The sequence below is a fragment of the Phaseolus vulgaris genome, chromosome 11, assembly GCF_051622355.1.
Source record: "Phaseolus vulgaris cultivar YP4 chromosome 11, ASM5162235v1, whole genome shotgun sequence".
Taxonomy (NCBI): Eukaryota; Viridiplantae; Streptophyta; class Magnoliopsida; order Fabales; family Fabaceae; genus Phaseolus; species Phaseolus vulgaris.
Genome location: NC_143508.1, coordinates 43,040,582 through 43,068,560, shown reverse-complemented (window position 1 = coordinate 43,068,560; position 27,979 = coordinate 43,040,582). Strand labels below are relative to the sequence as shown.

At 36.2% G+C, this 27,979-nt stretch overlaps 1 protein-coding gene across 5 annotated transcripts; it reads left to right on the top strand.

Annotated features, from left to right (window-relative positions):
• Positions 1–290: 290 nt before the first annotated feature.
• On the top strand, positions 291–3,829 carry LOC137832343 (G-type lectin S-receptor-like serine/threonine-protein kinase At4g27290). Of its 5 annotated transcripts, none has more exons than XM_068640484.2 (8): positions 291–1,633; positions 1,736–1,855; positions 2,302–2,450; positions 2,540–2,750; positions 2,850–2,861; positions 3,018–3,087; positions 3,169–3,319; positions 3,400–3,829. In XM_068640484.2, exons 1-8 carry the CDS (start codon positions 322–324, stop codon positions 3,703–3,705), a joined length of 2,331 nt encoding a protein of 776 aa, XP_068496585.1. In that variant the 5' UTR covers positions 291–321; the 3' UTR covers positions 3,706–3,829. The 5 variants fall into 5 exon arrangements, with proteins under 5 accessions (XP_068496585.1, XP_068496575.1, XP_068496567.1 ...); XM_068640474.2 differs by having other exon boundaries at positions 2,838–2,861; XM_068640466.2 differs by having other exon boundaries at positions 2,850–3,087.
• The last annotated feature ends 24,150 nt before the right edge of the window (positions 3,830–27,979 follow it).

Genomic DNA, 27,979 nt, shown 5'->3' with positions numbered 1-27,979 from the left:
CTTTCTATTTATTGCAAATATCACACAAGAATGGCAACCCATCATCTTGTCAAATATGGCAACCCAGATGGATGGGATTGAGTGACCATAGACAAAGTTAAGTGATAACATGTTTTTGTTCCTCTATTGTCTTCTCGTGTCTCTTTTATTGCAAAATATGTAGCCATTTTAGGTGATATGAACCATGCTCATCCTTCACATTAATTCACGTAACTACTCTATTTATTGCACATAACTTATCATGTCAAGTATTCTCTTTATTTATAAGTTATTCAGAACAACCACTAGATCTTCACAAGTACCTTGAACTTCTACCACATTATGGAGAAATTGCTGCATGCAAACAAAATGGCACTTCTTCCAGCTATGTTTCTTTCCCTAAACCTACTATTTTTTCTCTCTCAAATTTCCCATGCAACTGACACCATTTCTAAGTCCCAACCACTTCTTAATGGAAGCACCTTGGTCTCCAAAGATGGAACCTTCGAGTTGGGTTTCTTCACTCCCGGTAGTTCCACAAACAGCTACGTTGGAATCTGGTTCAAGAACATTCCAGTTAGAACCGTGGTTTGGGTTGCCAACCGTGACAACCCTTCAAAACATAAATCCAACATGTTGTCTCTAAACAAAGAGGGAAACCTCGTACTTCTCAGCCAAAACCGGTCTGTTGTTTGGTCGACAAATGCAACAACAATGGTTTTGAATCCCGTTGTGCAACTTTTAGACAATGGAAATTTAGTGATTAGAGATGAGAAGGATAACAGCAACAGTGAAGATAGTTTTGTGTGGCAGAGCTTTGACCATCCTTGTGATACACTCTTGCAAGGAATGAAGTTGGGGTGGAACCTTAAAACTGGTCTCAATAGGTATCTTAGAGCTTGGAAAAGTTGGGATGACCCTTCTTCCGGAGATTTTACTTCTGGTGTGAAGCTTGGGGTCAATCCTGAATTGGTAATATGGAAAGGCTCGGTTGAGTACTATCGTAGTGGTCCTTGGAATGGGATTTTTTCTAGTGGGGTATTTGGTTTCAGTCCAAATCCACTTTTTGATTATAAACATGTTCAGAATGAAGATGAAGTGTATGTTAGGTACACTCTGAAGAATAGCTCTGTGATTTCTATAATTGTTTTGAACCAAACCCTTTATCTTCGCCAACGCATTACATGGATTCCTCACACAAGAACTTGGAGTGTGTACCAATCCCTGCCACAGGACAGTTGTGATGTTTACAATGTTTGTGGTGCATATGGGAGTTGTGTGATTAACGCGTCCCCAGTGTGTGCATGCTTGGAGGGGTTCAAGCCAAAATCACCCCAAGATTGGAATCAAATGGATTGGACACAAGGGTGTGTGCATAGTGAACCATTGAGTTGTGGAGTCAAAAATAGAGATGGGTTTCGTAAAATTGCTGGGATGAAAATGCCGGATACCTCACATTCTTGGATAAATCAAAGTATGACACTTGAAGATTGCAGGGTCAAATGCTTGGAAAATTGTTCTTGCACTGCTTATGCGAACTTGGACACAAGTGGGGGAGGTAGTGGTTGCTCCATTTGGTTTGGTGATCTTGTTGATCTGAGAGTTTCAGAAAGTGGGCAAGATCTTTATGTTCGAATGGCAACTTCAGATACGGGTAAAGACAATCATATTTTTCTAACTTTGCTGAATTAACACAACAAAACTGCTTTTATCTCACTATCACAAGAGCTTCATTTATTGGTCAAACTATATGCAGATGCTAAAAATAATAAGCATTCAAAAAAGTTAGTCTCCTTGGTTTCAATCACAGTTTCTCTTGTCCTTCTGGTTCTATTGGCACTCTCCTACATTTTCATGACCAGAAAAAAGTGTAAAGGTAAATTTCTAAACCGGAAAGCCTTTTTCTATTGTTATTTTTATTTCAGAAAGATCTTAAACTAGTTTATTTGAACACCTACAATAACTACAAAATTGAACACCAATGTTCTTCCAATTTCATTAGAATACAGAATTTTGAAGAATTTCTTTTGCTTGTTTTTCTTGTTTCAGGCATTATTTTCTTCTTTAGTACAGTAAACATGATAAATTAAAACGGATTTGATTGACTATCTTATCTGTTGTGTATCATAAACTAGAGGAAAATATTGATACTCTGTAGTTTCGTGTATTTATCGGTTGTAGATGCCTATAAATTACACACACACACATATATATATATATATGAATGTCTGTCTTTTATTTTATAGGTAAACAGAACTACCAATTTCTCTATCACCACTTAAATTGTGTGCCTTCAAATGATTCTAACGTTCTTGTTTTAAGAAAATGGAATATGGACAAAGGAGAAAGATGATGGAGGGCAAGAAAATTTGGAGCTTCCTTTCTTTGATCTTGCAACAATAAGTAATGCCACCAATAACTTCTCAATTGACAACAAGCTTGGTGAAGGTGGTTTTGGACCAGTATACAAGGTATAAACTTTCATTCTTAGTATTAATATAAGGCTAAATAAAACTCATGATTTTCATTATCTGTTAAATATTCTCACTACAAAATTCAGGGTACAATGCTAGATGGACAAGAGATTGCAGTTAAAAGGCTCTCAAGGAGTTCAGGACAAGGATCGAAAGAATTTAAGAATGAAGTTATATTGTGTGCCAAACTTCAACATCGGAATCTTGTCAAGGTTCTTGGTTGTTGCATTGAAGCAGAAGAAAAAATGTTACTCTATGAGTACATGCCAAATAGAAGTCTCGATTCATTTATTTTTGGTGAGTAGTTATTAAAATGTTGCTTAATTAGTATAGAAAAAGTTTGGTTATTTCCCTTTTTTTTAACAAATGACTAATCACTTATAGGAACTTTGCTAGATTCGGAACGAGGTAAACTTCTAGATTGGCCTATGCGCTTTAACATCCTGTCTGCAATTGCACGAGGACTTCTCTATCTTCACCAAGATTCTAGATTAAGAGTCATACATAGAGATTTGAAAGCAAGCAATATTTTATTGGATGATAACATGAATCCAAAAATTTCAGATTTTGGTTTGGCTAAAATGTGTGGAGGTGATCAAGTTGAAGGAAATACAAACAGAATTGTTGGAACATAGTAAGTATCTTTAAAGATCAAGGTCAATGTTTTTCAATAATTGATGAAACAATGTATCAGTTCATCTTTTGTTTTCTGCAGTGGTTATATGGCACCAGAATATGCTCTAGATGGATTATTTTCTACAAAATCAGATGTTTTTAGCTTCGGTGTATTGCTGTTAGAAACAGTTACAGGAAAGAAAAATAGAGCAATTACATGTGAAGAGAATAGTGATAATCTCATTGGACATGTGAGTAAAAGAAAATAGAAATTAATTTCTGGATTACAAATTGAGCACATATATATAACAATTGCATTGATTTATTGTAGGCATGGAGAATGTGGAAAAAGGGCATTCCAGAACAAGTGCTTGATGCTAATATAGTGGACTCAAGCAATATATCAGAAGTTGTTCGCTGCATTCAAATTGGTCTTTTATGTTTACAACATCATCCTGAAGATAGACCAAACATGACATCAGTGACTGTAATGTTGAGCAGTGACAGTGTTTTATCTTTACCTAAGGTACCTGGCTTCTTGATAAAGAATATTTCAATTGAAGCCGAGCAATCTTGTGGTAGACAAGAGTCTTGTTCAATCAATGATGTAACTGTGTCATTATTAGATGCTAGATAGAAACAAAATAGTTTATTAACATTGTATATTTTTTCTGTAATAGCTAGAACTTGACACTTCAAATATTTGTAGTCAATGTTATTGATGGTGAAAATAGGTTTTTGAAACAAAGTTATTAGAACAATGAATTTTGATCTTGCATTTAGTGCATGGTTCCTAATAAGAATACGATGAGAAAAAAATTCATATAAAATAATTGTTTTGAATATCATGACCTACCAGTTTTCTAGTAATTCGATAAAATGCATTGGGAAAAGGGTATAAGGAAGTAAGAAAGAAGTTCACATATAAAATATATTCATTAAAAAAAGAGAGATAATTGAGTAAAAAACTGATTATGATTGCATTTTATTCTTCCATGTTCTAATGTTTTTTTAATAAAGTATGACAGTGATGTAACCAGAGCCAAGATAGAATTAATAACAAGCCATATATTATATTTCTTCTACTTTTCACCTTGGTATAAAAAAATAGAAAAATGATGGTTTAACAACCGCAAATGCGTTGCTCCACCATACAACTACTGACGTGGCAAGGATAATAATATTTTATTTCTGTTGTGAGGCCTAGTAAAAATTTATGAAAAGAAAATATTTGAGTGTCCTTGGTCACATTCTAAAATTAGGTTAGAAATTGGGGCTGCACTTATTTCACTTTCTTTTTGAGTTCGTTGCCGTTTTCCCTCTTCCCCCCTTCTTCTTCACATCCTCTTTCACCTTCTCCTCAAGCTTTCTCTTCCAACGTTTGTGGTGGTCGTGGTGGGTATGCCTCTTTTCACGGTGGTTGGTCGTCGTCGCGGGTGTGGCTGTTTTGACGGTGGTTGGTCGTGGCGGTGGATGCACGTGTTTTCACAGTGGTTGGTCATCGTAGTGCGTGCAGCTATTTTGACGGTGGTTGGTTGTGGTGGTGAGTGCCCATGTTTTCAAAGTGGTTGGTTGTGGTGGTGGATGCGGTTGTTTTGACGGTGGTTTGTCGTGGTATGAAGGAACTATTTAGGTGAGTTTTGGTTCTTGTAGGTGAGTTGAAGATTGGGAAGATAACAAAATTATTATTTGTAACATGTTTTCTCCTTTTTTTTCATATTCTTTTGCCTTAACTTTTGAAATTTTTGGGTTGTCTAATGTTTTATTTCAAATTTATTAGGCTTTGAAGGAAGTGATTTTACATGTTCACTTGTTTATTGTGCAGATGCCAAATATCAGTCCACCAAGAGTGCTATGGGGGCAAAACATGTCAAGGATTTAAATTCTTGGGTTAGCAGAGTATGTGAAACTTCTGATGTTGAGAGAAAGTGTTGCTTTTTCTAGTAAAAGACACTTCACATTAGTATATTTGGAAGTCTGAAAATTTTTATTTGCTTTTGTGTCTATTTTCTGCGATGTTAAATTATTTATGAATGTAGTACACAGTGGATTCAACACTCTTAGTTGCATTTATATGTATTGAACCAACCTTAATTATATTTAAAAAACGTTTTACTTTGGTGGATAATCAATCACAATATCTAATGTTTTGCCATTCTTGTCCATTTTCACATTGTTAATAAACCCTCTTATAACTTTATAACTATAATCCTGATACAAATGCTATAATGGTTATCTAGGAGTCCTAGTGTTATGAATTTGCAATTTGCACCAACCTTGTTTTTTCTTTCATAGTTTTTATCTTTAATGATCAGTGTTGTGATAAAGTGCTAATATGCTTTAACTATATCGGAAACACTTGCTCTTTAGGTGGTTCTTTAAAGCCAACTGATGTTGAAATGTGGGTTCATGTAATATGTGCTTGGTTTGGATTTCAAGTTGTTTTCCAAAACCATGAGGTCGTGGAACCTGCTGTAGGAATTCTTAAAATTTATCCTAATTCATTTGTGAAGGTAAGATGGCTAAATGGTGATCTTGTTTTTATACAGTTGGTTTCAGTTAAATATTGTCTGCAATAATGATTGACTGATTCTAAATTTTATTTGACTAGGAAACCTAAATGAACCCAAATACATTTTGTTGTGTAAATTTAATGATTTATTTATATGCTTATTCTGAAATTGCTTTTAGATGATTTGTCTGTAAAAAGAAATTTCATTCTTCCTAATGACTTTTTGTGAAAAAGTAAATTCCACACCAACAATCCAAAATACACCATATAATCTTCCATCATCATTTTTCATTTTAGTTCTCTAGTTGTTCACGAATATGGTTGTGGTTTTTCTTATGTAATAATACTTTTGCCTTCTTTTCTTTTTTTGCTAGACTATAATAATGAACTCATGTATGGTTCTTATCCTTGAGACTGCAGACTTGTGTGATTTGTAAACAGAGTCGTGGTTCATGTATAACTTGTTACAAGTGTACTACATATTTTCATGTGATGTATGCATCAAGCGTCAGATACATAATGCAAGTAACTTTTTTTCTATTAAATGTAAATCATGATCTACTATGACCTAACTTCTTTTCCTGTATGCAGTTGGAATGAATAGAACAAAATTTTGCTTCAGTCAACTTACCATTTAAGCATCATCTGCATTGATGATGAAACACATTATTTGTTATGACACTAAATATGAAGCACATTAATTGGTTGCATTGTAATATGGTTTTCATAAGATAAATTCTATTGTAGTTATTTTCACATTATCAGCAAGTATATATCTTGATTTTTCATCTTATATAGTATTTTTTGCAGCTTGTGGACAATGAAGACAACAATGATAATATTGCAGACGAATGAAGTTATATATTTTATGTACAAAAGAAAATTTAGACATGACATGATGTGACTTGCACTTTTAAATTTGAGGGCTTGATCACATTCTTGAAGATAATGTTTTTTATTATGTAATTTGAACACCATTGAAATATATTCTTGAAGATAATTTTTTCTATTATGTAATTTGAACACCATTGAAATATATCAAATATGTGACTTATGGATTCAAGAACATGCAAATAAATTCTTGGGTGATAATTGGACTGTGCATAAAATTATGAAGAAGTCACCACATAAAACGACATGGGTCTCCCTTTACCTTCACACAGTACATTTCAAACTCCTCTTACAATATTTAATTACCTTCACACACCACATTTGAAGGTCGTCTTAAAATATTTAATTACCTAACTTCTAATGACCTTCACTTTACTTCCATCTCAACCCTCACAACACCAAAGGAGAAGATGCAAATAATTTCTTGGACTATGCATAAAATTTTAGAGAGGTCACCACATAAAACTGCAAGGGTCACCACTTACCTTAACACACTACATTTGAGGGTAGTCTTAAAATATTTAATTACCTAACCTCCAATGACCTCACTTTATTTCCATCTCAACCCTCACAACACCAAAGAAGAAGATGCAAATAATTTTTTAGACTGTGCATGAAGTTCTGAAAAGGTCACCACATAAAATTGCAGGGGTCAACACTTACTTTCACACACTACATTTCAAAGCTCCTCTTACAATATTTAATTACATAACCTCCAATGACCTCACTTTACTCTCATCTCAACCCTTACAACACCAAAGAAGAACATGCAAATAATTTCTTGGACTGTGCATAAAAGTTCTGAAGAGGGCACCATATAAAACTATAGGGGTCATCACTTACCTTAACACACTACAATAAGTGGTGACCTTTTGTAAGAATAAGTGGTGATCTACTACCAACATTTTGCATAGTGATGTAATTTTAGAATTTTGAAGTTGTGTTGTTCTTGTGTGGTGTGGTGCAGTGTATGAGATGTGTGTAAAGTAACTCCAATGGAGTACACGGAGGTCAAGTTCTATAATACCACTGTTAATGTAGTTATTTAGTTAATGATAGTCACATTAAGTGGTGACCTGTTTAGAGATAAGTAGTGACCTGCTACCAACTTTATGCACAGTGAAGTAATTTTTGAAATTTTGAGTTGTCTTGTTCTTAGGTGGGGTGGTGCAGTGCATAAGTTGTGTGTAAAGTAATCCTAGTGGAGGAAACGAAGGTCAAATTCTATAATATCACGATTAATCTAGTTAGTTAGTCACAGTCACATTAAATGGCGACTTGTGTAAGAATGAGTGGTGACCTGCTATTAAGTTTTTGCACACCTAAGTAAGTTCAGAAATTTTTTGCTTTGTTCTTGTGTGGGGTGGTGCATGAGGTGTGTGCAAATTGTAAGGATTGAGAAAAATAGTCTTAGAGTAGAAGTGGTAAAATTAAAATGACACGAGAATATTTTATTTTTAAATTTAAAAGAGCATATAAATAGAAATTCTATTATTCAGGTTTCATTTTAAAAAGAACCACCATCTCTCAAAGTTCTTTTTCCTTTCCAATCCCTTCTCTCTAAGATTCTTCAAATATCCGCTAAATTTCAGGTAAGGGAAGCTAGCCTTAATTTGCAATAGAACAGTAGGCTAGAAGATCTGGATGTGAGGGTGACGTGGTCACCAATCTCAAGACAGTATTTTCAGGAAAGAAAATACTGTGTTAAGATTGTTTAGGATGTGCATTGACTAGGGATTCGTCTAGAAGGAGATATCCTGACTCTACTGAGATAATGGAATCATATAGATGAAGTTATTCAGGTGGTGAGAGTCGAAGGAGGTTCATATGAATGGGTAAGTTGTTTGAAAGATAACTAACTTGACTTGTTATATGAGTTAACCCCGTTTTCGCTTAATCCAAATTTTTTCGTGCAAGCTAAAATGGACCCCTTCAGCACTGCCCCGTTTTCATTTAATCCAAATTTTTTTGTGCAAGCTAAAATGGACCCCTTCAGCACTGCTCCGTTTTTTCTTAATCCAAATTTTTTCGTGCAAGCTAAAATCGACCCCTTCAGCACTGCCCCGTTTTCTCTTGATCCAAATTTTTTCGTGCAAGCTAAAATTGACCCCTTCAGCACTGCCCCGTTTTCGCTTGATCCAATTTTTTTCGTGCAAGCTAAAATGTACCCCTTCAACACTGCCCCGTTTTCGCTTGATCCGAATTTTTTCGTGCAAGCTAAAATCGACCTCTTCAGCACTTCCCCGTTTTCGCTTAATCCAATTTTTTTTCATGCAAGCTAAAATCAACCCCTTCAACACTACCCCGTTTTCGCTTAATCCAAATTTTTTCGTGCAAGCTAAAATCGACCCCTTCAGCACTGCCCCATTTTCGCTTAATCCAAATTTTTTCGTGCAAGCTAAATTCGACCCCTTCAGCACTGCCATGTTTTCGCTTAATCCAAATATTTTAGTGTAAGCTAAAATCGACCCATTCAGCACTGCTTTTTTTCGCTTAATCCAAATATTTTCGCGCAAGCTAAAATCGACCCCTTCATCACATAAGATTTTGCACATGCACTTAAAAATTCTTGTAACTCTTTCAATTCTTTCTCCAAATTGTTGATGACAACCTGTTGTTCCTTCGCTTGGCGAAGCATATCAACTACTTTCACCTTCATTTTACCATAGTCCTTTTTTTTTACATGTTGGTTGTAAATCCACGTTGAACTACCTCAAATGCTTGTACAACGAATTCATTTTGTAACTTCATTGGACGCAGATAAGTCCATAATAACCTGTTCATGCACACAAGAAATACCAACATAGTGACAAAAAAAAAACTAAGTATTGTACATTTTAAAAAAATCAATGTATTCTACACCACATTTTGTTGCAGTCCAGATGCAATTTCAATGTTACCCAACCTAACATCCATCCAATGTGTGATACGAGGATATCTATTTCCAATCCTTGGAACTTGACACTTGTAAGAGAACAAATGTTCAAGAGCCCATATCTACACAATTCATGTCAAATTAATGCCACTAACCAGAAAATGTATGGGAAGTCATTACACATACGAAGTAAACATTTTAAATTACATGCATCAAGTACACACAACCACGAACATGGATATATGTAGCATTAGTTTTCCTCCTCATACACATTGAAGCTGAACACAAACTCTGAACCAAAAAGTCATAAACTAAACCTCCACAATTATTGTTGGGTTTGTGCAGGAAGTGTAACGTGGGTCACCACATACTCCTACTAAGGTCACCACATACTACAACCCTCTAAGTTGACTGAATTATTGTTCACTTGGCACTGCCTTGCACTCATGCCCTCTAAAGACCTGATCTAACACACTTTCTCCCCACATCATGCCCATCTCAACAAACATCAACACTCACTTCATATTTCCATAAAAAGTTTCATTGCATTTGTGCAGGAAGTGTAAAGTGGGTCACCACATGCTGCAACCCTCTAAATTCATTGAACAATGTCGTTACTTCACATGGTCCTACTTTGATGGCTTATAAGAATCTGATTTAACCCACTTTCTCCCCACCTCCTGCCCCTCCCCAACTAGCATCAACCCTAACACTAACACAAACACTAACACTCTCCTTTTACCTTTCTTATCCATGTCAACATTACAGAATTTACTTAAAAATTTTGGTACCTCATCAACCTAACATTCTAAACAAACAATTTGCATTATTTATACACCAAGACACATATTTCCAAGAACAATATTTTCCACAAAAAATGAAGTCATACTCAAGAAAAATGGGTCCCGATTTTTGGACAACTCTAAATAAGTTGCTCCACCAATCCCTTTTCTTTGTGTATCCTAACATGCTACTATGAAATAAAATACTACAATATTAGTCAAATACAGACCCACAAAGTAAACCCAACGTGAAATATGAATATACATTTATCTTAACAGTGTGTGCAAAAAATTAGCTTTGGGTCACCACGAAACAAATAACACGAATGACCTAACAACAAAAATCACACAAGATTAATGTTAGCCTAAACCCTAAACAAATGAAAAAAAATGTATTACCTTTGAAAAGAGGATGTCAAAGAGGAAAACACCACCCAACCAGCGTGAAAACAGGATGTCAAAAATGAGACCTCCACCCAACCACCGTAAAAGGAGGATGTCGAAGATGACACCGCCACCAAACCACCCTGAAAACATATGCACCAGGACGACGACGAATGCCGCTGCAAAAAAATGTTGCAGAGAATTTGGAAGAAATACCTTGCGGAGAACTGGAAGAGGATGTGGAGGACAAGCAAAAACGTAAATTCAGCCCCAATTTCTCTTTCTTAAAACCTAATTTCACATTCTGAAGCACCAAATACTAAATGTTCAACTTTTAAGTGGACCCCATAACCCAAATAAAATAATATTTTTTGTGCCACGTTGGCAGTTGTATGGTGGAGCAACTCATTTAGAGTTGTCCAAAAATCGGGACCCAAAAAAATACAATTGGGTCTTTTCTTTTTTATGAAACTTTCTGTAAAACAAGTAAGCAAAACTACATAGTGCATACTACATCGCGATAATTCTTTTACAACAATTTTTTTATCAAAAAAAAAATTAAAAAAATATGAAAATGTTTCAATCTTATTACAAAAGTTATGATTTATGCATAACCCAAAAAACAACACCAATCCGACATTAAACTGTATTTGCCCCATACAACATATTCTACTGGTTCTACAGAACCTGTGAAGGAAACCAACAAAAAACTGAGCCATTATGACACTCAAACAAGAGCATCACACCAGCTAAAGGCAAATACTTTGGTAGAACTTATATTCCAAAATTTATGATTTCCAGTATATATCCTGACCCTGTATTATGATCCAGATTTGCAGCAATGACCAGTTAACAAGCTTATCCAATTGGTGACAAAATAATTGTTCAAAGTCATGCTTGTTTGAAAACAAAGTAGTTCAAGATTCATAGAACAATGTCTCGTCTAAGAGCCAAGCTTGTTTGAAAACAACTAACAAAGCAACTGTTGATAAGTGGAATTAAAAAAATAAAAGTTCCACACATTTTCTAATGTTCATAATTTTTCTTCATATGTAGAGGTTCACTCAATTGAAGTTAGCAAGGTTATTAAGAAGTCTTGTTGTCATTGTAGGCATTGCAGGGTAAGGATAGATAAGAAGATAAAGAGTTTTGTTATATGTATTTGTTTTTTCTTATCAGAAAAAACAAATGAATAAATAGGAGGTATTTCAAGGATACCTCAACCCATATACAAAAGACCTACCTCACATACAAAAACAGATACCTATGCTCAAGAAGAAAGCTTCCTAGAAAAATTAACAGTCATCATACATACTATTGGCTCCAAACACCAATCTGAAAAGGAAAAACAAACGTCTCGTGCTTTGGACACAACCCATGACCAAGCCTTCAGCTGCGACAGAGTAAAGATTTCAAAAGGATCAATCCTGCCGCTTTTGAAAACCCTTTTGTTCCTATGTTTCCACAATTCCCCTACCATTGGTATCCACATACCCCCCAAACTTGATTTACACTTTCCTTGATCCTGCTCATCCTAAAACTTATTAAGAAGTGATATTTTGGCTCCCTATGATCTACCGAAGCCATTCACACCCACTCATAACACTTACCACACAAGCCAGACAACAATACACGTACAAAAGAGGTGAGACGTAGTTTCCTCCTCCTCCCCGCACAGACCGCATATATTGGTGGTCATACCTATCCCCCTCCTTACTAGATTTGCTTTAGACGCTATCTTGTCTTCGAAAACCCTCAACACTGTGAGATGTGTAAATGATTAGACCATTAACCTCCAGAAACCCACAAACAAATCCCTCTCCGCCCCCTGAATGACATCCCTAAGAATTTTGTAAGCATATTTAACCGTGAACACAACTGTCTCCCCGTCTTCCACACCCAAGAATCTCCTTATCCATCCTTACCCTCTGATCCCCAGGAAATTGCATCAGCTGATGTTCCTGATTTCGTTCCCATTCAAACAAGTTTCTTCTCCATTCAATCTTCCATGTCCACCCTGAAATTTCTGACCTCTCCCTTGCCTGCCATACAGAATAGTCCTTGAGAGAACAAATGGTATATAGTCTCGAAAATAAGTCCTTTAAAGCCGTAGTACCCGCCCATCTATCTTTCCAAAACCTGATCTCCCTCCCATTCCCTACCTCCCAAGAAAAGTTAGCCCAGAACTTGTCTTTCCAGCCGTTGAGTGACCAAACCTCCTTCAAGTCCCTCCACCAAAGAGAATTTGTGCATCTCTTTCTTTGACTCCGTAGATCCCTCCAACCTCCATATTTGGAATCCAACACTTCTTTCCACAAACCCTGTTTTTCATAACCTAAGCGCCAAATCCTTTTTCCTAACAAAGCGATATTAAACTGCCTTATATCGATCATTCCGAGGCCCCCCGCTTCTTTTGGCTCGTATACCTTTTCCCATGAGACCCACGCTATTTCCTACCAACCGAGCCCCATCCCCACAAAAAGTTCCTCAGCAACTTAACTATTTCCTTACTCACCAAAACCGACATTTTGTACAGAGATAAGTAGAACAGGGGAAGAGCGGATAACACCGACTTAATCAAACAAAGTTTCCCAGCCATAGAAATAAACTTGCCTTTCCATTTGCTTAATCTTTTCCGCACTCTTTCCACCACCTCTTCCCAAAACTTTTGTGACATCCACCTACAAGCATACCCAGATATTTAAACGGAGTGTTCACCGTAACACAATTCAAAACTGCCGCAAAGTGTTGTAGCAAAAGGTGGTTGCATCCAACCCCTTCAACACTACTCTTCTAGAAGTTGACCTTTAACCCTGACGCTAATTCAAAGCATTTGAGAATAACCTTGATAACAAACACGATTTGAGCTCTCGCTTTGCAACAAAAAAACAACAACGTATCATCCGCATACTGAAGCATATTAACCTTTATGAATCTGCCTCCGATCACCACACTTTCTAATAAATCCTTCTCGACCACCTTCCTTACTACCTTTGCTAAACCTTTTACTGTTGGAGATGGATGAAGCTTATCTCAACCTTGCATTGGTGTGTTTGATGTAGTCTTTAGCAAGTTTTCTTTGAAGGTTGCTATGTGTCTTAGATGATTCTGTATTTTAGGCTTGTGTGTATTCAAGGTTGCCTTTTGCTGCATGACCCATCCTAGATGCCAAATCAAGGTAGTAAGATCAAGTTCATGATGTGGTTAAATGGTTTTGGAAAAGCTTTTTAAAGTTTTCTTAAAAGGTTTGATTCAGTACAAAAATAAATTTGTTTTCTGGAGAAACAATAGGTTTATTTCTGCTCTGTTAAAAGGCTTTTTGAAATTCTGTTAGGGCACCAAAGGTAAAGCTCAGTCTGTTATTTCAGTTAAGTTGAGCTGGCAGTTTTGTTAACATTTAACCTGTTGTTTTTAAAATCAATCTGTTGTTCTTATAACTGCTCTGAAACTGTTTTTTGAAAAGTGGTTAGAAAATGTTCTCTATAAAATAAAATGCCCTTCTCACGTGAAGGGATGCTGAACAATCACAGTTTTGACAGAGAAACAACTTTTCGTCTGTGAAAAAGAGAATTGAAAAGGTTTTTGCAAAGGTTTTTCAGAAGAGAAATACATGTGAGCTTGTTCTTGAAGAACCTTGTGCTGGTTGAAGGTGTTGATACTGTCTTGGAGCAAATAGAACAACTGGTTTATGTTCTTGCAACACAATTTCAGGTGTAATCTTTCCCTTATTCATTCTTGTAATAGGTATAAGTGTTAGTCCCTATAGATAGGGTTTCTTGGAGTGCAAGGTATGCTGGAATAGTGTTTTTTCAACAGTGTTTGTTGAAGTTCTTGAAGGGTTCAAGAGCTGCTGTGTATGCTGTAATTGTTTGTATCTGTTTTAGTGGATTCCACCTTGCAGTAAAGTGAACTGGACGTAGCTCTTGATGAGTGAACCAGTATAAAAACTCTCTTGTGTTTCTCTTCTCATCCCTGCACTTGTTTCTGTTTTTTGCTTAATTCTGTCAAGAACGAAATCTGTTCATTTGAAATCAAATCTGTTAATTCTGGATTTAATAAAACCTGTTCTTCTTAATCTGGAAAAATTCTCTAATCATAAACAAAGCTTCTGAATATAAGTTTGTAATTGAATTAAGAACCAACAGGGTTCTTCATAAAAATCATGTAAAAGATTCATTGTCTATAAAGCTTTGTGTTGAATAAATTGGATTGTTCTTTTGGCATAGTGTGTGTTTTTCAATTCTGTTAAAAGTGAACCAATCTGATTTAGCTATTTTTCACTATCTGATCTTAATCTCAATCTGGTGCAGTTCTGTTTGTGTTAGACTGTTTTGTAAAAATCAATCTGTTCATTCTAAAATCAATCTGTTCTTTTACCCCTGATATACTGAAAACAGTTTGTGGTTGCGAAAATTTTATATGTTCAATTCACCCCTCCCCTCTTGAACTTATACATTAATAGACCCAACAATTGGTATCAGAGCTAGGGCTTGTATTTTGCTCAAGTGTATGCATGATGTCTGAGTTTAAAATGCCTTTTGCTGAAGGTGTGTCTATTAATAGACCTCCTATGTTTGGTGGTGTTAACTATGCTTTCTGGAAAATTAGGATGAAAATTTTTATGGAGTCTATTGATATGGGTATTTGGGATGCAGTGGTCAGTGGACCTTTTATACCTATACAGGTTGTCAAAGAAGAAAATGTGTAGAAGCCTTGGTCTGAATAGAGTGAAACTGAAAGGAAGAAGGCTCAATATGACTCCTTAGCCAAGAACATCATCACCTTTGCACTGAATATGGATGAATTCTTTAGAGTGTCCCAATGCAGCTCAACTAAAGAGATGTGGGAAGTACTGGAGGTAACCCATGAGGGCACAGATGATGTGAAACGTTCGAGGAAGCATTCACTCATTCAAGAATATGAGTTGTTTAGGATGCAATCAGAAGAAAGCATTGCAGATGTGCAAAAACAGTTTACACATATTGTGAATCATCTCACTGGTCTTGGTAAGGTCTTTGACAAGGAAGAGTTCAACATAAAGGTGCTGAAATGCCTTGATAGGAGCTGGCAGCCTAAGGTAACAACAATCTTTGAATCCAGAGATTTATCCAAGATGTCTACTGCAGCACTCTTTGGAAAATTGATTGAACATGAGTTAGAACTCAAAAGATTGAAAGAACAAGAAACAGTGGAGAAAAGAGCCAAAGGAATTGCCTTAAAGACTACCATGGAACATGATACAAGTGAGGAAGAAAAGAATTCTGAACATGATGAGACCTTGAGTCTGCTCACCAGAAAATTCAGCAGGTTTCTGAAAAGAAAGAACCGAGATAGAACTCAACAAAGAAAGAGGTATTCTAAATCCAATTACTCAAATTCTTCTAGTTATACTTGTTTTGGTTGTGGCAAACCAGGTCATATAAAGGTTGATTGCCCAAACAATTAAAACAAAGAAAAATCAGCAAGCAAGAAGAGTGAAAGAGGCAAAGGAAAGAGAGCTTATATCTCTTGGGAAGAGAATGATGTATCCTCAACAAGTGACTCTTCAACTGGAAGTGAAGAAGCAAATTTGTGCTTCATGGTGAATGATGAAGGATCAGCATCTGATTCAGTAAGTGACTATTCAACTAATTCTGAAAATTATGATCAGCTGTTAATTGCCTTTAAGGAAACACATGATGAAGCAAACATATTAGCTGTCATTTGCAACAAATTGAATAGAGTAAACAGGGTACTTGAACCTAAGGTCAAAGCTCTTGAGGAAGAACTGCACAAAGCTAAAACCGAATTGGTTAGCCTTGAATTAACATGTTTGCATGCATCAATAAAAACCTGTGATAATTGTAAGAAGCTGGAAAAACAGATTGAATATTTGTTAAAAACACTCTCAAATTTCACCAAAGGAAGAGAAAATCTTGAAACTTTATTAGGTTCACAGAATGCTATTTTTAATAAAAATGGTCTAAGATATAATTCTGGAATGAAAAACAATGTGAAAAAGTTGTCCAGTTTTTTTGTTCCTTCCAAAATAGGTTTTTCTTCTTTTAGCAGTTCAAATACTATGCATACTGCATCTTGCTTTTACTGTATGAAAAATTGACATATCTCTAGAACATGTAAAGTTAGAAGGTACCTTGTTCCCAAAGGGTTAGCCAAATGGCTTCCTAAGGAAGGGTATTAATCATGTTGGACCCTAAACTAGAAAGGGGTACCATATGTGTTAAATCTGTTTTGTCTTACAGAAAAACAGCAAGAAAAATCAGTGGTACTTGGATAGCGGGTGCTCAAAGCACATGACTGGTGATGTTACTCAATTCACAAATCTGAAACTTAAAGCTGAAGGACACGTCACATATGGAGATAATAATAGAGGAAGAATTCTTGGAAGAGGAAATGTTGGTACTGCAGAGTCAACCACAATTGAGAATGTCCTATACGTGGAGGGACTAAAGCATAGTCTCCTAAGCATTAGCCAACTGTGTGACAAGGGCTACAAGGTCAATTTTGAAACCAACACATGTACAATCTCAAATGAAATTTCTGGTAAGGTGCTTTTCACAGGAAAAAGGGTAAACAACATCTATCTCTTAGATATTATGAATAGTTGTTCTGAAAATGAGTGTTTGTTGTCTAAAAGTGATGAGTCCTGGTTGTGGCATAGGAGGCTAGCTCATATCCATACAAATCATTTGAATAAGCTGAAGTCTAAGGAACTTATTTCTGGTTTACCAAATATAATGTTTCAAAATAACAGATTGTGTGATGCTTGTGTAAAGGGTAAACAGATAAAAACCTTATTTAAATCTAAAGATGTGGTTTCTACAAATAAAGCTTTGGATGTTTTACATATGGACTTGTTTGGACCATTTAGGACTGCTAGGTTAGCTGGAAATTACTATGCTTTGGTGATTGTTGATGACTTCTCAAGATATACATGGACTCTGTTTCTTGCTTCTAAAAATGATGCATATAAAGCCTTTAAGAAACTAGCTAAGGTTCTGCATAATGAAAATGAAAATAGAATAAAACAGATTCATAGTGATCATGGGAGAGAGTTTCAAAATGCAAAATTTGATAGGTATTGTGAAAAACATGGGATCACACATAGCTATTCTGCTCCTAGGACACCTCAACAAAATGGTGTAGTTGAAAGGAAGAATAGGTCATTAGAGGAGTTAGCTAAAACCATGTTAAATGAATCTGGTTTACCTAAATATTTTTGGGCTGATGCAGTATACACTGCTTCTTATGTGCTTAACGGAACCTTGATTAGACCAATTCTTAAGAAAACTCCCTATGAATTGTATAAAGGTAGGAAGCCTAGCATTAGTCATCTTAGGGTTTTTGGCTGCAAATGCTTTGTTCTAAATAATGGTAAAGACAATCTGGGGAAATTTGATTCTAAATCAGATGAAGGAATACATATTGGTTATGCTATAAATGGACATGCTTATAGAGTCTATAATAAAAGATTGCTTGCAGTAGAAGAATCTATACATGTTGTATTTGATGAAACAGATTGTTCTATGCCTAAATCTGTTCTGGATGAACCTGGTATGGATGATTTAAGAACCATTCTGCAAAAGAATCAATCTAGTGAGCTTGATGCAACTAATCCAAATACTGTCAAAGAATCTACTGTGAATGCAGGACTGCCTAAAGAATGGAAAACTCCAAGGGATCTCACACTTGACAATGAATTGGTAAAATTGAGAAAGGAGTCTCAACAAGGAATTCACTTAATAATTTATGTAGAACAGTGGCCTTTGTTTCACAAATTGAGCCTAAAAGTCTGGAAGAAGCACTACAAGACAGCAAGTGGATAACAACAAGAACTGAACCAGTTTGAATACAATGAAGTGTGGACCTTGGTTCCAAGAAGACATGAGATGAATATCATAGGAACCAAATGGGTGTACATGAACAAGATGGATGAACATGGGGCTATCACTAGAAATAAAGCAAGGTTGGTTGCTAAAGGCTATAACCAAGAAGAGGGAATAGATTTTGGTGAAACCTATGCACCAGTAGCACGTCTTGAAGCTGTCAGGTTACTCTTGGCATTTTCCAGCATACAAGGTTTCAAGCTGTTTCAAATGGATGTCAAGAGTGCATTCTTAAATGGTTACTTTAATGAAGAGGTGTTTGTATCTCAGCCTCTAGGGTTCGAAGATCATAAAAATCCAGAGCATGTGTACATGCTCAAGAAGGCTTTATATGGATTGAAGTAGGCACCTAGGCAATGGTATGAGAGGCTAAGTGAGTTTCTGCTCTCTCAAGGATATAACCGTGGCAATTCTGATAAAACTCTGTTCATAAAGAAGAAAAGAGAAGACATTATACTTGTGCAAGTCTATGTGGATGATATTATCTTTGGATCCACAAATGAAGAGATGTGTGAAGACTTTGTGAAAACCATGAAGAGTGAGTTTGAGATGTCAATGTTAGGGGAAATGAATTTCTTCCTTGGACTACAAGTGAAACAACTCAAGGATGGAATTTTCATAAGTCAAGAAAAGTACTGCAAGGAGCTGCTTAAGAGGTTTGATATGGATCAATGCAAAGCAATCAACACTCCTATTTCAACAAGCTCCCAGCTGGAACAAGATTGTGCAAGAAAATCAGTGGATCAATCTAAGTACAGGGGTTTAATCGGTTCTTTATTATACTTAACTGCTAGCAGGCCTGACATTATGTTTGTTGTGTGCTTATGTCCTAGATATCAATCTGATCCAAAGGAATCACACTACAATGCAGCAAAGAGAATTATGAAATACTTGCAAGGTTCTAAGGATGTTGGATTATGGTATCCTAACAATGTATCTTTGAACTTAACTGGTTTCTCAGATTCTGACTTTGCAGGTTGTAAGGTAGATAGGAAAAGCACAAGTGGGACTTGTCATATGCTTGGATCAAGTATAATCTCTTGGCATTGCAAGAAACAGGCTTGTGTTGCTCTTTCTACAGCAGAGGCAGAATACATAGCTGCTGGAAGTTGTTGTGCTCAAACCTTATGGCTAAGGCAGCAGCTAAGTGACTTTGGGATTCTATTAAACAAGATACCTATAAACTGTGATAACATTAGTGCTATAAATCTGTCTAAGAATCCAGTCATGCATTCAAGAACTAAACATATTGAAATTAGACATCACTTTCTAAGAGAACATATTGCTAATGGAACTTGTGATATCAAATTCATTGGCACTGAATTTCAATTGGCTGATCTTTTTACTAAACCTCTTGTTAAAGATAGGTTTTATTTTCTTCTAAATGAATTGGGTATCATTAGCTTAAATTGTCCTCTGCAGTAAAAATTTCAATATGTTATTTTATATTTTAACCTGTTCTCTCTCTGTTTCAGAATCACAGTTGTGACTAGGAAAGAGAAATATTTAGTTTTCTCTCTCTCCCTGATCTTTGACTGCTTTTACGGTTATTAACCAGCAGGTCTATGACAGTGATATGTGGATATACTAACTGATAGGATATCTTGTAGGTGCAACAGATTTGATTTGCTAAACAGAAATCTGGTTCCAATATATTCTTGCGTCAATCAACACCTACACCTGCTGTATCACACAAGAATAAAATCTGTAGAAAATCTGTTTGAATTGATTTCTTTTAAAACTTGTGATTTTTGAAATCTGATTTAAGCTCTATATAAATCTGGCACTAATCAATTGTTTTTCACACCTTCTCATTTCTACGACGAGCTGTCCAGGTTCAAACAAATTAATGTTTTTAATTTCTATCTTCAAATGATCATGTGAACTGTTACTAATCCTCCTTCTAGCTGGATTTTTCTTTTGTGAATAGGTGCAGGTAACAACAGATCAAGCATGGCATCCTCATCACGCAGAAAGAAGAAACTCAAAGAGCAACCTAACAGCAGCCAACCTGCAAAGTCTGAATCAGAATATCCAGTTAAGCTTAATGAAATGTTACCTGGATACCACAAGCCAACTTCTTTAGTTCCTTGCAAATACTTCAAAATCCTTTTGGCAGCATTGTAGTGTGATTCTTTAGGAGCAGATTGAAACCGAGCACACATGCACACTGCAAACATTATATCAGGCCTGCTGGCAGTGAGATACAATAGAGATCCTATGAGTCCTCTGTATTTGGTTTCATCAACAGAAATTCCAGCTTCATCATGATCCAAGTGACAGCTAGTTGAGAAGGGTGTGCTGATTGGTTTGCACTTGTCCATTTCAAATTTCCTCAGCAGATCTTTGCAATACTTAGCTTGATTCAAGAAAATGCCATCCTTGAGTTGTTTGACCTGCAAGCCTAGAAAATAGTTCAACTCACCCATCATTGACATTTCAAACTCACTCTTCATGATTTCCACAAAGGTTTCACACAATTATGCATTGTTTGATCCAAAAATGATATCATCCACATATACTTGTACTAGAATTGTGTCATCTCCCTTCTTCTTAATGAATAAGGTCTTATCTGATTTGCCTCTGTCATAACCTTGTGAGGTGAGGAAATCACTTAGCCTCTCATACCATTGCCTAGGAGCTTGTTTGAGCCCATAGAGAGCTTTTTTGAGTTTGAACACATATTCTGGATGCTGATGGTCTTCAAAACTTGGTGGTTGTGAAACAAATACTTCTTCATTTATATAACCATTCAAGAAGGCACTCTTCACATCCATTTGAAATAGCTTGAACCCTTTGATGCAGGAGAAGGCAAGTAGCAATCTGACAGCTTCTAGCCGAGCCACTGGTGCATATGTCTCATCATAGTCTATTCCTTCTTCTTGATTATACCCTTTAGCCACTAGCCTAGCCTTATTTCTGGTAATCACCCCATGCTCATCCATTTTGTTTCTAAATACCCATTTTGTTCCAATTATATTCATCTCAGGTATTCTAGGAACAAGAGTCTAGACCTCATTAAGAGCAAATTGATTCAGTTCCTCTTGCATGGCTAAAATCCAGTTGTTGTCCTTGAGGGCCTAATTTGTGGGTTCCACTTGAGATACAAAGGCCATTGTTTCACAGAAGTTATTCAAGGATTTTCTAGTTGACACTCATTTCTCAATGTTCCCAATAACATTGTCAAGGGTTAGGTCTCTCGGGGTTTTCCACTCTTTTGGCAAACCTGCAGTCACAGTAGATTCTTGCATAGCATGTGCATCAACAGTATCAATATGAATCGATTCATTTTGATTTAAATTCATTATTGTCAAGGTCATCAGCAGTAGTTTTAGATATGCTATGATCAGCTTCATCAAGTACAACATGCATTGATTCTTCTACTATGAGCAACCTTTTGATTGAAGACTCTATATGCATGACCATTCAAAGCATAACCAATGTGCACACCTTCATCAGATTTGGCATCAAACTTACCCAGATTTTCTTTGCCATTATTCAATACAAAGCATTTACACCCAAAAACTCTAAGGTGACTCACACTAGGTTTTCTGCCCTTATACAATTCATATGGAGTTTTCTTAAGGATGGGTCTAATTAAGGTTCTGTTTAACACATAAGCTGCAGTATAGACTGCATCTGCCCAAAAATACTTAGGAAGCTTAGATTCATTTAACATGGTTCTAGCTAGTTCTTCTAATGATCTGTTTTTCCTTTCAACTACACCGTTTTATTGGGGAGTCCTAGGGGCTGAAAAGGTGTGTGATATCCCATGTTTCTCACAGAACCTTTCAAATCTAGCATTATGAAACTCTCCCCCATGATCACTTCGAATTGATTTTATGCAACAACCATTTTCATTTTGCAGAACCTTTGCTAATTTCTTAAAAGCAATGTAAGCATCATTTTTATGTGCAAGAAACAAAGTCCATGTAAATCTAGAGTAGTCATCCACAACAACTAAAGCATACAAATTTCCAGCCAAGCTAGCAACTCTAGATGGTCCAAATAAGTCCATATGTAATACATCCAATGGATTTTTTTGTAGAAACAATATCTTTTGAATTGAAAGAGGATCTGATTTGTTTACCTTTCACACAAGCATCACAGAGCCTGTTATCCTGAAATTTAATGTTAGGTAAACCAGAAACTAGATCTTTAGATTTCAGTTTATTTAAGTGATTAGTGTGTATGTGAGCTAACCTCCTGTGCCACAGCCAAGACTCATCACTTCTAGACAGCAAACACTCATTTGAAGAGTTAGTTTCCATGATATTCAAAAGATATATGTTATTCACTCTCTTACCAGTAACCAACACCTTACTAGAGGAATCACTTGAGATTGTGCTGCCTTTTGACTTTAAGTTCACCTTGTATCCTTTGTCACAAAGTTGACTTATGCTGAGAAGGCTATGCTTGAGTCCTTCTACATAAAGCACATTCTCAATAGTGGTTGAATTCCCTGTTCCAACAGTGCCTCTGCCCAAAATCCTTCCTCGGTTATTATCATCATAGGTTACATGTCCCTCTGCTTTGAGCTTCAAGCTAGTGAATTTTGTAAGATCTCCAGTCATATGCTTGGAACAGCCACTGTCCAAGTACAACTGATTTTTCTTGTTGCTCATCTGCAAAACAGAATAAAAATGATAAAAATGGTACCCGTTTCAGTATAGGGTCCAACACAGATTAAAACCTTCTCTTTGATAGCCATTTTGCTAAATTCTTAGGAACAAGATGCTTTCTAGCAATGCATGACCTAGAGGTATGACCAGATTTCATGCAGTAAAAACAGGTTACATGAGATGCCTTTTTGCCACTGTTAAAAGCTGAAAAACCTGATTTTGCTGGAACAAAAAAACTTGAAAGCATTTTGACATTGGTTACATTTCCAGGGATATAAACAAGACCATTTTTATTAAAAACAGCATTCTGTGAGCCAAGGAGAGACTCAAGGTTTTCTCTTCCCTTGGTGAAATTGGAAAGGGTTTTTAGCAAATACTCCATTTGTTTTTCCAATCTTTTGCAGTTTTCACAGGTTTTAATAGAGGCATGCAAGCATGTTAGTTCAAGGCTTACCAAATCTGTTTTGGCCTTATGCAGTTCTTCCTCAAGTGTTTTTACTTTAGGTGCAAGCACATTATTTACCTTTTGCAACTTACTACATATTACATCTAGCCTGTTTGCTTCATCATGTGTTTTGTTGAAAGTAGCAAGCAATTGATCATAGTTATCAGAATCCATAGAGAATTCACTTACTGAATTAGAGATTGACTCCTCATCCTTCATCATGAAGCACATATTGTTTTCCCCACTCTTAGTTGAAGAGTTGCTGGTTGGAGATACTTCATTCTCTTCCCATGAAATGTAAGCTCTTCTCCCCTTGCTCCTTTCAACCTTCTTGCTGGCAGATTTATCCTTTGATTGATTGTTTGGACAATCCATTTTGATTTGCCCTGTTTTGCCACATCCAAAGCAAGTATAGTTAGAGAAATTTGAGTCATTAGGTTTAAGATACCTTCTTTTCGTCTGGTTCCTATTTCTTCTTTTCTTCTTCAAGAATTTGCTGAATCTCTTTGTAAGAAGACTGATTGTATCATCATTTTCAGCATCTTCTTTTTCTTCCTTGATCTCATTCTGTTCGCTTGCTTTCAGTGCAAGTCCTTTGGATTTTCTTTCCACTGTTTCCTGCTCTTTGAGTCTCTTGAGCTCCATCTCATGCTCCATTAGCTTTCCAATGAGTGTAGCGGTTCCCATCTTTGATAGATCACGGCTTTCTGATATGGCAGTCACCTTTGGTTGCCATCTTCTGTCGAGGCACTTCAATACCTTTATGTTGAGTTCCTCTCTGTCAAATTCCTTTCCTAAACCAGTAAGGTGATTCACAATATGAGTGAACCTTTTCTGCACATCAGCAATGCTCTCCTCGGGTTGCATTCTAAACAATTCATATTCTTGGATGAGAGAATGTTTTCTTGACCTCTTTACATCTTCAGTACCCTCATGAGTGACTTCTAAGACTTCCCACATCTCCTTAGTTGAATTACATTGGGATATCCTGAAGAACTCATCCATTGTTAATGCAGAGGTTATGATGTTCTTGGCCACAAGATCATATTGAGCCTTCCTCCTTTCGGTCTCATTCCATTCAGATCTTGGCTTTACCACTTCTTCATCCTTGACAACCTGCATTGGCACATAGGGTCCATGGACCACAGCTTCCCAAATTAATGCATCAATAGATTCCATGAAAATTCGCGTTCTAACTTTCCAAAATGCATAATTCATTACATTGAACATAGGTGGTCTATTAATAGCAGATCCCTCAGTAAAAAGCACTTTAAACTCAGACATTATTACAAACAAACTTGATTAAAATACAAGTCCTAGCTCTTGATACCAATTGTTGGGTTTAATAATGTCAAAGTTCAAGAGGGCGGGGTGAATTGACCTTTTAAAAACTTATCGCAGAATCAGTATTTATCACAGTATACAGAAAATAAATCGGTTTATTTGAAAATGAACATATTTATTTTGGCATTGTTTATGTTTGAAAACGTTTATATCAGCCAAGTTAATCTCGAGATTATGCAGATTAATTTGCAAGTCACACACACCCTGATATTAGAAAGAAAACCAATGAATCACAAAACAACAACCTTCAATTTTAAGCAAGTGATTAAGGTTCAATTGATAGCTTGACAATTAATTGAGTAACCTATCACAACCAATCTGTTCCAGTGGTTTTTAACAGATTATATATGTTCTTTTAAGAATCAAACAAAGAACAGTATGAAACAAGCTCAGAAAGAACAGATTTATTATTAATTGAACAAATTTATTTCTTGACAGTTTAACAGATATGTAGTAATTCAAGTGCAGAGATTAAGGGAGAATGAACACAAGGCAATTATACTGGTTCACTCTAATGAGCTACATCCAGTCTTCACCTAATCCAAGGTGAAATTCACTAAATCACAATTCGAACAAACACAAACACCACTGTTCTTGAACCCTACAAGAAATTTGGTAAAGTTGCTGAAAAACACTATTCCAACACACACACTCTTCAAGAAACCCTATCAAGAAGAGTTTACAACCACACTTTTACAAGAAATGAAATGTGAAACGAATACACCTGATAGAGGATGCAGAAATCTGCCTTAGACCAGTAGAACAGGTCGCTTAAACAGTAGCAACACCTCTCACCAAGCTTTGGAACCAAACAAGAACAAACACACTTTTGATTTTGGAAATCTTTCAAGAACAAATGCTAATTCTTTGTAAACCCTTAAATCTCTGATGCAAAACTTGTTTTCTCAATTGTATGATTGATATTTAAACTCAGAAACAAGTTTTCTTTTTATAGAAAACCAACTTATAACAGATTTTTGAAAAATAGTTAAAGCTATTATAAAAGGAACAAATTGAAAATAAAATGAACAGATTTATTCTCAAAAGCAGTTAGAGAATCTGTTATGTGAGGAGACTTAGTCAACCATTCTGGTGTAGGGACAAAACTAAAAACTGTTTAAGATAAGCATTGCACGAGACTAAAAAGAATCCATTCATTTACAGATGAACAAATTTATTTTTCAAAACGATAACAGAAAAAGCTTAACTATTAAAACACAATCGTTTTGAAAGGTAGAAGACTTAGTCAAAACACCAGTTTAAAAAATAATCTGTTTATTTAGAAAAGAACAGATTTATTTTTATGCAGTAAACGTGTTTTTTGTAAAACATGTGAAAAACAGTTTGAGAAATTTTGTGCTTGCTCTTATCACATGGCCAGGGGTTAGGAGGTGAGTTACTCAGCAAAAAGCCTACTCTTAAGCAACCTCTAAACACTACCTAAGACATTCTTAAAGAAAAAGGAAATATACATGAATTGTACATAAAAGTCTTCATCAAACACATGTCTTGAAGGGGCAACAACCATTTTCAACATTACCTTGTATAAAACTTTCTTCAGCCGCAGAGACAAGATATTTGCCACAATTTTGTATAAACACCCAACCAGAGAGATAAGTCTGAAATCATTCAGACTTTGTGGATTTTCATCTTTAGGGATCAAGGATATAATAGAGGCATTTGTCCCCCTTGGCCATCTTCCTTCTTCCTCAAAACTATGTACCGCTCTTATGATATCTGCCTTAATCTCTTCCCAATAGAACTTAATGAAACCGAAATTGAAACCATAAGGACTCGGACTTTTATCACTACCACAACTCCACACTGCCTACTTTACTTCCTCTTCAGAAGTTCTTCCTACCAACAAAACATTGTCTCATTCTGTTATCTTGTTGAACCCTGCATTATCTAGCCTGACACTTTGACATGCTTCTTCATTAAACCCTTCTTTAAAATACTCTCTGACCTTTTTCTTCACCACACCCTGCTCGTCGTACCACTGACCCTTGTCTCTCAACCCGTTGATACCATTCCTTACTCTTTTCCATTTGACCACAGAATGAAAGTACTTTGAATTCCTTCCCCCTGCTTCAACCATCTGATGCGGGCCATCTGTTGAAAGAGAGCCTCCTGACTAATATTATTTTGTCTCTATTATGACAACAACCACTTTCTCTCTTCGCTTCCCACCTCATCCAACTCGCTCTCATCATCCTTTGCATCGAGCTCTTGTATTCTCTTATGAATCTCCCCCCTACTGAAAAACGTTGCCAAATACCTCTTTATTCCAGACTTTTAAATCAGACTTCAACTTCTTAAGCTTCTCTTTGAAAACAAATATCCCACTTCCTTGGACCTCATAAGCAATTCATTTGTTGCTAACAAACTCCCTGAATCAACTGTCTTTATGCCAAACGTCTAAACTCCTAAACGGTTTCGGGCTCCAATCCATAGTAGCCATATTCAACACCAACGCATAGTGATCCGTCACCAATTTGTCTAACACATGGTATTTTCTCTCCGACCATCTATCCAACCATTTCCTTGACACTAAAAACTGGTCAATTATACTCTTTATCAAGTCGTTAGGTTTATACCACATATACTGTCGTTAGGTTTATACCACGTTTAAATACCCAGATATTTAAACAGACTGTTCATCGTAACACAATTCAAAACTGCCACAAAGTGTTGTAGCAAAAGGTGGTTGCATCCTACCCCTCCAACACTACTCTTCTAGCAGTTGACCTTTAACCCTGACATTAATTCAAAGCATTTTAGAATAGCCTTGATAACAAACACGCTTTGAGCTCTCGCTTTGCAAAAAAAAAAAAAACGTATCGTCCGCATACTGAAGCATATTAACTTTTATGAATCTGCCTCCGATCACCACACTTTCTAATAAATCCTTCTCGACCACCTTCCTTACTACCCCTGCTAAACCTTCTGCCACTATAAGAAAAAGGAACGGTCCAAAGGATCTCCTTGTCTCAACCCCTTCCTAGGCTTAAATTCCTAAAAAGGGTTCTCATTCACTAACACGGACACCGATGAGGACTCAAGACAAGCACTTATCCATCTGATCCACTTCCCACAGAAGCCTAACCTCTCCAGCATATAGTACAAAAAGCCCCAGTCAACTGAGTCGTATGCCTTCTCGTAATCTACCT